The sequence below is a fragment of the Phacochoerus africanus genome, chromosome 9, assembly GCF_016906955.1.
Source record: "Phacochoerus africanus isolate WHEZ1 chromosome 9, ROS_Pafr_v1, whole genome shotgun sequence".
Lineage (NCBI taxonomy): Eukaryota > Metazoa > Chordata > Mammalia > Artiodactyla > Suidae > Phacochoerus > Phacochoerus africanus.
Window position 1 is genome coordinate 79,235,683 of NC_062552.1, and position 10,239 is coordinate 79,245,921.

General features: G+C 56.2%; 1 protein-coding gene across 1 annotated transcript; it reads left to right on the forward strand.

Moving 5' to 3' along the window:
• Window positions 1-1,412: 1,412 nt before the first annotated feature.
• On the forward strand, window positions 1,413-9,721 carry ZNF219 (zinc finger protein 219). Its single transcript, XM_047797197.1, is given in 7 exon segments — window positions 1,413-1,505; window positions 6,151-6,242; window positions 6,527-7,266; window positions 7,268-7,935; window positions 8,243-8,374; window positions 8,652-8,896; window positions 8,898-9,721. Coding segments are annotated over 6 exon segments (2,151 nt in total). The 5' UTR covers window positions 1,413-1,505; window positions 6,151-6,236; the 3' UTR covers window positions 9,258-9,721.
• Window positions 9,722-10,239: the final 518 nt, after the last annotated feature.

Below are 10,239 nucleotides of genomic sequence, written 5' to 3' on the forward strand. Positions count from 1 at the left end.
GGGTGACCTTGGGCAAGTTAGTTAATCTCTCTGTTTCTTTGTCAATAAAGGGAGTTTAATACCAATCTTAAGGGATTGCCTTAAGTATTAAAAGACAAAATGCATACAAACCAATTCAATACATGCTCCATAAACGTTAGTAGCTGTCATCATTATTATTACTGATGACAGAAGAAGACTGAGCCAGAAGTGCCCGAGGAGTTAGTATTAGAGACAGGGTCCTGGGAGGCAAGTGGCCTTCTTTGTAAACCACTTCTGCTCTGCTCAGTGCTGGGCTAACCCTCACTGGAGCATTGTGCCCACTCTTCTTTCCTGGGGACTGGGAAATTAAAGAGATTCTGAGAACTGTTGTATGTCTACTCCCTCCTCCATCCCCATGTGCATAAATTTTATTTTGTGGCTAAGGCCTGATAGAATGTGAGATGTTTGGCTTGCTTAACTGGTAGGCCAGTGGAAAGTCTCTTTATCTTCATTTTCTTTACCTGTAAATGCAGACTAATTATATTTCAGAGTGTTATTGCAAGAATTATGTACTACTAATATGTGAACAGGCATTCGCTAAAAATTGGTTAAATCTAAGTAACCTACTTACAAATTTGTAGCCCCTGTCTAGATTACAATCTCCTCGGGGGAGGCTACTCTATTCCCCTCATCTGTTCATCTCCCAGGGCGCTGAACATAGTGCCTGGTACTTAGTAAGCACTCAGAAAATATTTGTTGTATTGAAGAGCCATTAAAGTGACTTAAGGAATGGAAAATAGAATTCGAGAGCAAGGAGCAGGAATTGTTTATCAAGAACAGAAAGGACCGTAGAGTAACTTTAATAATGTTTCTTATACGGCAGACATTAACTATCTCTATAATCGCCCCTCCTCCTCCTCCCCCAAAAGAGAGACAGAAATTGTAAGGGAGAGGCTTTGAGATAAAACCCCAGGAAGAACTTCCCGAGTCTGTGCATGTTGGGGCAGAAAGAGCGGCAGAGCCAGCTCCTTCCCTGGTATGTCCGGGTTTAGGGTGGGAGGGGCAGTCCTGCTTGGAGGCTGGGGGAAGGACGAGATGACCTTTCAAAATCTCTTCCAGTCTCCTGTTGGAATCATCTGTGTGCCCCACCCCCCGCTCCCTCCCTCCCTCCCTCCGACAGCGCCCCCAGTCTCCAAACGGCCCGCACCCCGCCCCTGGCGGCCGCCTCTCGCGGCTCCCGGGGTCCCCAGCTCCCTGTCCCCGGAGCCAGAGCCCCGCTCCCGCTCCCGCTCCCGCGCGGCTCCTAGCCCCGCCGCGCCGCCCCCCGCATGCTAATGGCCGGGCCGCCTCCCGCCGCACACAATGCGGGCCAGGGCCGGGGGCGGGGGACCGGGGAGGGGGCGGGGGCCGGGCCGGGGGCGGGGGGGCCGGGGCCCGGCGCATCTCCCCCGGCCCCACGTAACGCTGACGCCCGCGCCGCCGGCCCGCCGCCCGCCGCCGCCGCCGCCGCCGCCGCCCGCTCCGCCGCCGCCCGCCCGGGGCTCGTGAGTAGCCGCTCCCCCCACTCCCGGCCCCCCCCTCCGCCACCCGGCCCCCGCCCCCGGCCCCCGCCCCCCCTCACGGAGGGGGGGCCCTCTACGCGCGCCCGGCTCGGAGCAGGTGCAGGGGGCGGGGGCGGGGGAGGGGCGCCGGCTCGGCCCCAAGCAAACTTCGCCCAGAGCTCCTGGGGGGGCGGGGTGGGGGCGGCGGCTGCAGAAGCCTGGAGAGCTAGGGGGGCCTCTAGGGAGGGGGGGCAGGTGGGGGAGCCGAGAAAGCGGACACCAAAGGGGAAAGGCCAGCGGGGGTGGGGGGGGGCGGCCGTCTTTGTAGGGGCCCGAAGGCAGGGCGCGAGGGGCCTGGGGGTGCGGGGCGGCGGAGCTGGGAGTCTGAGGGGATGAGTGCCCCCCGGCCCAGGTAGGGCTGATGCAGGAGGAGGAAGGGACCTAAACTCTCCGGGAGCAGGGGTGGGGGAGGGGAGAGGATGGGGGGTGCTTCCCTCTCTGCGTCCCAAACAAAGTGTCACAAAGAGCTCGGCCGGCGGCAGCAGCGGAGGCGGCTGCAACTCAGCTTTTGTTCTCCCGGGCCCGGGTAGCTGAGCCCTGGCCTCCCAATCTCCCAACCCTGCCCCCCATCATCCTTCTGGTTTATCTTCCCCCGGGAGGGGTCTGCGGTGCTGCTGGAAGAACCTCTTGTGCAGGATCAAAGGTCTTGCACTACTTGCCAACCTACTTCTGGGAGGGAGATTTTCCCAGAGGCTCTCCTTCTCACTCCCCACCCCTTAATCTGAGAACTGAAGCTCATATGGGTGCTAAGACTCTGACCTTTCTAGGGTCAGTTCCAGCTAAGGGGGTTTAGGGCTGGCTTCAGGCCCCCTCCCCCAAATCCAGGTCCTCCAGAACTTTCAGAAGAGGGGTCAAGTAGGGACATGCCTCTGGGATGATTCACCATGGTGGGGTGGCAGTAGGTGAGCAGGTGTACCTTGTCTCGCCTCATGCTGTACATTTGGCATCCATGACGAGGTCTGTAACCCCAGCTCAGGGCAGTGAGGATGGAAGGAAGGAGGCTTTACCAAGAACTCAATCTATAAGGTGGGGAGGCTGCGATGTGGGGTCACTTTGAAGTAGCCACTTGAGTAGTGAGGTTCAGAGGGCCATGGAGAAGAGACCATAAAAGGGAACTACTGGCATGTCTGTGTGATAAAGGTGGTCTTGACTCTAGACCACCTAAGGAGTTCCCTTTCCTTTTAACCCCATCTAGTGCAGCATTAGTCGTTGTTAGGAGACTTGGAAGATGTAAGGATTCTCAGGGAAAAACATCAAGTATTAGAGCTGACCAGAGACAGAAGCCTAGTCACAAGCATACTTCAGAATTCCTGAACCCTCGCCCCTTACACTTTGACCTGAAAAAACTTTTGAACCACAAAGCTTGAGACAATCTTCATGGTCCTCCATTCGGCAGATGCGTCTATGTACCTGTCCCTATTGTTCCTAAGAGTCTTCTCACCAACCTTTCTGTCCTTCCCTACTCAGTAAGGTTTGATGGTCCACATCCTTTTCCCCATCAGCTCTCCTAGCACCTAAAGGGAATTGGCCTGTTGCTTTGGAAAGATTTCGAATCCCTATCCCTGGCCCTGCATTCCTATAGAACCCAAATAAGGGCACAATAACCCTTGATTCCCACTGAGGGTAGAAAGTAGGTCAGCACTACTGTCTGGCTAAGTCTCGTGGCTGGTGTTTAGGGCCTGACTATAGAAAACTCTAATTATTGCTCACAGGCAATACATGCATGACCTGGGTTCCAGGTCAGTTCATAAAACCTGGGGCTCTGTCAGTGTATTCTCCTATTGAGAAAAACTCAAGAAATCAGATTCTTGGGACCCAGTTTAGTGAGGAAATGATTCAAGAGATTTTGACTGGACCCAGAAAGGTCTTTCAATGCATTTTGTTGATTTGAGGCTACCCTCTGGGGAAACTTTCCCTGCTCGGGAATTCAGCTTCAATTTGGGCCTTTTTGTATGTCGCTGTCTTTCCATCCTGGAAACTGCTATGTGCAAAGCACTTTTTTGGTTTTTGTTTTGTTTGGGGGGAGAAAGCTTTGCCCAATTCCTACTCTGCTCGACTCCAATATGAGGTCAGCCTTCCATGAGGTATTTTGTTTATGATCCTATAGGCAGTGTTCGGAGCCCTAGAATCTTCTCAGAATCAGAGTATGTGCCCATAGGTTAGTCAGCTATGACCATGCAATATTCCCAGCCTCCCCCCTCCTCCCCCACCATCTGCTTCCTCTGAATATACCAGATTGGCTGTACACCAGGATGTTCCGGGAATCCCCAGGAGAGCAACAGAATGTGATGGACCCAAATACGATGCCTCAGTAACTCATTCCAGGATGTACAAACTGTAACTGTCAGGGCACTCCTTATAGCTAATTAAAATTCTTCTAGTTACATCTATTTTCCATTACATCTATCTATCTTTGGTGACATCCAAAAGGCCAAAATAATTCCTCTGGCACCTCTGCTTTTTTCTCCTGCTGTGGTTTTCAGATAGGAATTTTTAAAAATCCTGTGACGTTTCTCAGTGCCTTATCTGTGGCTCTAAAATGGCAAATGTGGCCCCTCTAGCACTTCATAGCTCTATCTATGGTACTGAGGTGGCCAAAGTGGCTCCTCTGGTAGCCCACTGCACTCTCCATGGTACTGAAGGAATGACCATTTGTTTTAATGTCTCTCAGGGGTCCAGAAGAGTCCTATGACTCAGAACCACAAAAGTTTCAAACTGGAAGGGACCATCAGTATAAATTAGTCCAACCCCCTTATTTTACAGATGAGTACAGCGGGAGGTTAAATGACTTAATGAAGGTTGCAGGGCTATTGATGGTCTGACTAGGCCCATTATAGTCTTGCACCCCTCAGTCCTTCCCTAATTCATCTTTCATGATACTGCTCAGTGAACCCGGCTAAGCTCTTGGCCCCAGGCAAGGGGTTTATTTGGGGATCCAGAAAATGAGAGTGGATGCCCTAATTTGGAGCTGCAGAAATATAGATATTAAACGTAGTGGCGGCGTTTGTTTAGTGACCCTCGAACAAAGACATTTTGTAATCTCCTGCTAATAAAATTCCCGTAACCCGGATTCCACATGTAACAGGTTCCATGCCCCTTCATGGAGTCATATCTCCATCTATGAAATGTCAAAAATTAAAGAAGCCTTGGACCTCCAGAGCCTTTTCTTTTTGCAGGGCTGTCTCCTGACTCAGTTCTCTTGTATTAAAGATCCTTAAGCAAAGTAATGCTGAGTCCTTTTCTTTTTCAGTAACCTATTTCAGTTTCACAATGCCTATTATAAGGAAGTTCTTTATATCTCAAATATTCTATCTCAGGGAAAAAAAAAAAAAAGGTTAGGCCCACATTTGCCTAGCCTTGACCAGATACAATTCTGTATGTAGGCAAGAAAGGTAGACTGGACTACTTCTGGTCATTCTCCTAGGCCTATTTCCATAAACCTTAATTCTGGGGTTGCTTCTCAGTCTTAATGCTAACCTCCTCTGCAGCTTAGAATCAGGAGATCTGCCCCCCCACCCCCCCAGTCCTTTTCCTCTCAGTGCTCTTGTCCTTCCTCAGACCTGGAGCTCTGCACATCCCAGGCCCAGGGAATTTTAGCCTGGAGAATGTTAACCCTTTCCTGCTCAGAGCATGTGCTGAGCCCCTATCTGTGCAGATGGCCCAGCCCCGCCCCCCGTCCCTCACTCCAGCCTCTTGAGCTCAGAGCCAGTGTAATCCTCCTCTTGTGTGAGGGAGCCTCTCCCCTGCAGAGAGGAGGAAAGCCTGCTTCGGAACAGCCCTGGACAAAGGGGCTGAGATGCCCCATCAAACTGCAGGCTCCAAGGTTTTGAAACAAGGGGATGAATCCTGTCCGGTATTTGCAGTTTTTAACCCCTTCCCAAGGCCTGCAGCGCCCCTTAACTTCCACTCCTCCCCCAACTCTCTCTTCATTCCCTCTTCCTCTGGCTCTCTCCCCCTTCATGCCCCTCCCCCTCTGTCTGTCTCCAGACTCTGCTGCTGGGAGGTGTTTCTCTCCCATGCATGAATGAGTCTCTGTAATGAATGGAAATGAATGGATCAGGAATCCAGGCAGAGGGAGGAAGAATGAGGGGGAAAGACAGAAAGACAGGGTAAAGGCAGAAGGAAGAACTGTGGAGTCTGGAAGAATGTTTGGCTGGCTGGTCAGTTAGGGGTCTGAGAGCAACTGGTCCCGCTTGGATAACTGAGGAGCCTGGCAAGCCTACCCCATTTGCTCTTCAAGCTGCACAGCCCAACCTAAATAAGAGAAGGGTATACTGTGATGGTCTCCCCCACCACCCCGGTGGGGTTGGGGTGGGGGTGGGTTGTGATGGTGGTGGTGATGATGGTGGTTGTTCTGGACAAGGCATTTAAAAAGGAATAATTTGGGGGAAGAAATCTGGGTTATCAGGGAGCTTTGTGGGCAAATAAAGGAGCACAAGTTTTGAAGATAGCAGCCCCCTCCTGTCTCAGGATGTCAGGAAGAAGGGATAGGTTTCAGCGTGCTAAGAGTCTGGGGTTGGGAGTGACTCTTTCCACTGCTGAAAATCAGGGCTCATCTTTTCCTCCAAATCTGTCTCTCTTGCTTTAGCTCTTCAGCACCTGTTGCCTTCACTAGCAGCTTTTCCTCCTCCTCTTCCCTGCACTCCCCAGAACCAAAGAATGTGAAGGGGGTCCATGGAGGTGAGTGAAGCAGGGGCCTGAACCTATAAGTACCTGCAACTATGCTTCCTCCCCTCCCTACCTCTCTCTCTGGCCTCCCATTATTAGAAGTTATTTCTGTGGCTCCAACAGCTCAATTCCCAGTCATCCCCCAACTTCCCTGAGGTGAGTGGGAGGGGCACCCGGTGTTCCTGGTTCAGGCCCCGACCCACCCTCCCTGGGGTTCTTTTGGCTCTCCATGCCCTTGCTTCCCCCACTGCGCTCCATTCTCCACTTTTTTGCCCTACTCACATCTTTCTCCACAGGGTTCACGTCCCCGCGCCCCGGGCGGCCACCTAGCGCCGTCGCCACCGGCCTTCGACGGCGAACTGGATCTGCAGCGCTATTCCAACGGGCCAGGCGTGAGCTCCGGGTCTCCGGGGATGGGAGCAGTGGGCTGGTCTGAGAGTCGCGCGGGCGAACGGCGATTTCCCTGCCCTGTATGCGGGAAGCGCTTCCGATTCAACTCTATCCTGGCTTTGCACCTGCGGGCGCACCCAGGCGCCCAGGCCTTCCAGTGCCCGCATTGCGGGCACCGCGCGGCGCAGCGGGCCCTGCTGCGCTCGCACTTGCGCACGCACCAGCCCGAGCGTCCGCGTAGCCCCGCCGCTCGCCTGTTGCTGGAGTTGGAGGAGCGGGCGCTACTGCGGGAGGCCCGGCTGGGGAGACCCCGAAGCTCAGGGGGCCTGCAGGCCACCCCTGCCACTGAGGCCCTGGGGCGGCCCCAGGCTCCTTCATCGTCCGCCTTCCGTTGCCCCTTCTGCAAGGGCAAGTTTCGCACCGCGGCGGAGCGCGAACGCCACCTGCACATACTGCACAGGCCCTGGAAGTGCGGCCTGTGCAGTTTCGGCTCCAGCCAGGAGGAGGAGCTGCTGCACCATAGCCTGACGGCCCACGGAGCTCCTGATCGCCCCCTGGCGGCCACCTCGGCTGCGCCCCAGCTTCAGCCTCCACCCCAGCCTGAACCTAGATGCGTCCCGGAGCCCGACCCGGAGCCAGAACGTGAGGGCAACACCCGCCCCTGCTCCTGCTGCTCCCGAGGAGCCCCCAGCGCCTCCGGAGTTCCGCTGTCAAGTGTGCGGCCAGAGCTTTACGCAGTCCTGGTTTCTCAAGGGCCACATGCGCAAGCACAAGGCCTCCTTCGATCATGCGTGTCCTGTGTGTGGCCGCTGCTTCAAGGAGCCCTGGTTCCTTAAGAACCACATGAAGGTGCACGCAAGCAAGTTGGGCCCACTGCGTGCCCCGGGGCCTGGTTCTGGGCCTGCCCGGGCCCCCCAGCCTCCTGACCTGGGCCTGCTGGCCTATGAGCCTCTGGGCCCTGCGCTCCTCTTGGCCCCAGCGCCCACACCGGCTGAGCGCCGCGAGCCTCCAAGCCTCCTGGGCTACCTGAGTCTGCGAGCCGGTGAGGCCCGGCCAAATGGTGAGGGCGCTGAGCCTGGGGCTGGCCGCAGCTTTGGAGGTTTCCGCCCACTTCCCTCTGCTCTCCCGGCCCGGGCTCGCCGGCACCGCACTGAGGAGCCAGAAGAGGAAGAGGAGATGGTGGAGACAGAGGAAGAGACCTGGGCCCGGAGCAGGGCGCTGGGTCCTCTGGCCTCACTGCCTCCGCGCCCAGGTGAGGGCTCAGGGCACAATGCGCCTGCTGCGGGGGCCCAGGCAAGGTCCACGACCACGCAGGGTAAGTAAGGGGTCTCCTCTCTGCAAGGTTTTCTGCATCCTGGGCCCACTCCTATGCCACCACCGCCCTTTTGTCCCCCCTTTTAAGAAAGGACCTTTTATTTCTCCCTTCATTCCCCCCTCCCAGCTTTATCTCCTTTGAGGGTACAGCTCAACTCCCAACAAATCCAACCCTTCAGGTTTCTGCTAACATACTGTGTCCCCCTGGGCGCGGAGGGGAAGCGGTCCTGTGGAGTGGATGTAGGGGCACATGACCCAGATACGGTTAGAGCAAAGTCCCTTTGATTTCCCTTATGTGTGTATTGCAGAAGAGAATGGGCTGTTAGTTGGAGGGACCCGGCCTGAAGGAGGCCGAGGGGCCACCGGCAAGGATTGCCCGTTCTGCGGAAAATCCTTCCGCTCAGCGCATCACCTCAAAGTGCACCTGCGAGTGCACACAGGTGAGGGGGCAGACTGAGGTGGGGAGGGGACTGGAGGGCAGGAAGAAGGGGGTGGTGAGAGGCCTCCTGGGAACGTTGGGAGATAACGTTCGACAGCCTTTAGATTTTTATTAAATCAGAGGGGATGAGAGAAGCAGTGTTTTGTTTTTTTTTTGTTTGTTTGTTTGTTTTTTCCTGGTCCAGCGGTCTGAAGATGAAGGGAAATGCGAGTTGGGGCGGGCAGTGATCCTCTCTGTCCCTGTCACCCACCGCCTCCGCCCCCCCCCCCTCTTTCCAGGCGAGCGCCCCTACAAGTGTCCACACTGCGACTATGCGGGCACCCAATCCGGCTCGCTCAAGTACCACCTGCAGCGTCACCACCGGGAGCAGAAGAGCGGGGCCGGCCCTGGGCCGCCCCCCGAGCCGCCGCCCTCCTCCCAGCGGGGTTCGGCCCAGTCGTCGGGACCTAAGCCGGCTTCGCAGCCTGCGACCTGGGTGGAGGGCACGGCGAGTCCCCGGCCTCCATCAAGAGGCGCCGCGCCGGGGGTCCCGTCGGAAGCCCACTAGCCCTGGGAGGACCCTGCGCAACGGGCGAGGCGGTGAGGCCGAACCCCTGGACCTGTCCCTGCGGGCAGGGCCGGGAGGCGAGGCTGGGCCGGGGGGTGCCCTCCACCGATGCCTCTTCTGCCCTTTCGCCACTGGAGCCCCTGAGCTCATGGCCTTGCACCTGCAAGTACACCACAGCCGCCGGGCTCGAGGCCGCAGGCCTCCCCAGGCCGATGCATCCCCGCCCTATGCCCGACCACCGTCAGGGGAAACCCCTCCTAGTCCTCCGCAGGAAGGGGAAGAGGGCCCTGGGCTGTTGAGATCTGGAGAGGCTGGCCTAGGGGGACAAGAAAGGTAGGGAGCCCTCTTAGGGGCCATTAGCTTAGTGAGTTTACCCCGCAGGAGCGGGGGAGCGCTAGAGGTAGTTGGGTAGAGCAGCCAGCAGGGGGCAGCGTGGGACCCATATCCCAGCCCCAGGCGGACCAGAGGTGGAGGGGGGCCCGAGGGCGTTAGGAGGGTGGGCGGGCCGTACCCACCCAGCCCAGGGGAGAGTCACAGTGCCTTAGAAGTGGCAGGGGTGAGGATCAAAGAACGGGGTCCCAGGGCTGGCAGAGAGGAGTGTTCCTGTTGAGGGGCAGCTCTGCCAGTCTTTGCTGGTCCATAGGCGTGAGAGTTTATTTTTGTACAATGGGTGGGGGTGGGGGGCGCTGTACCCTTCTGGCCCCTTCAGGGGCCCTGTAGACGTTGCTATTTTTGGTACGATTCCTGTCATCCCTGTCGCAGAGTTGTGTCCCCAATAAACAGGTGTCTTGAGGCACAGGGCACTGTGTGTGTCTGCCTATGTCCTGCTCTCCTTGGGCCACTGTGTCCAGAAAACAGTAATCTCTTCAGGCGCTTTTTGTCACCCAAAGAGCTTGGTAGAAAATGCAGAAACTTGGGCTTTACTCCCAGGCTTCAGCTTCAGTAGCTCTGGGGTGGGTCCCAGATATTAGCATTTAACAAGTACTCTAGGGGATTCTCAGATACTGTGGCCAAAGGCCTCATTTTGAGAACTGCTGGACAGTGCTGGACCCAAGCTTGACTGTGACCAGCCTGGTCTCAATAAGTGGGTTCAGCATGAAAGGAGGACTTTCAGCAGGTGCATTGAGCCTCTGGGGCCACTCGTCTGGAAGGGTACACATTGGCCCAGGCCCAGGCCCAGCTTTTGGTGGGTAAGGGGTACAGGGTACCTTGCAGCCTTGATTTTATTTTCTGTGTTATAGTTAATGGGTGGGTGAAGGGAAGTATTCAAGTAAGTGGTATCACCTCAACCCCGAGTTCTGCTCTAGCTCTTTGGAGAC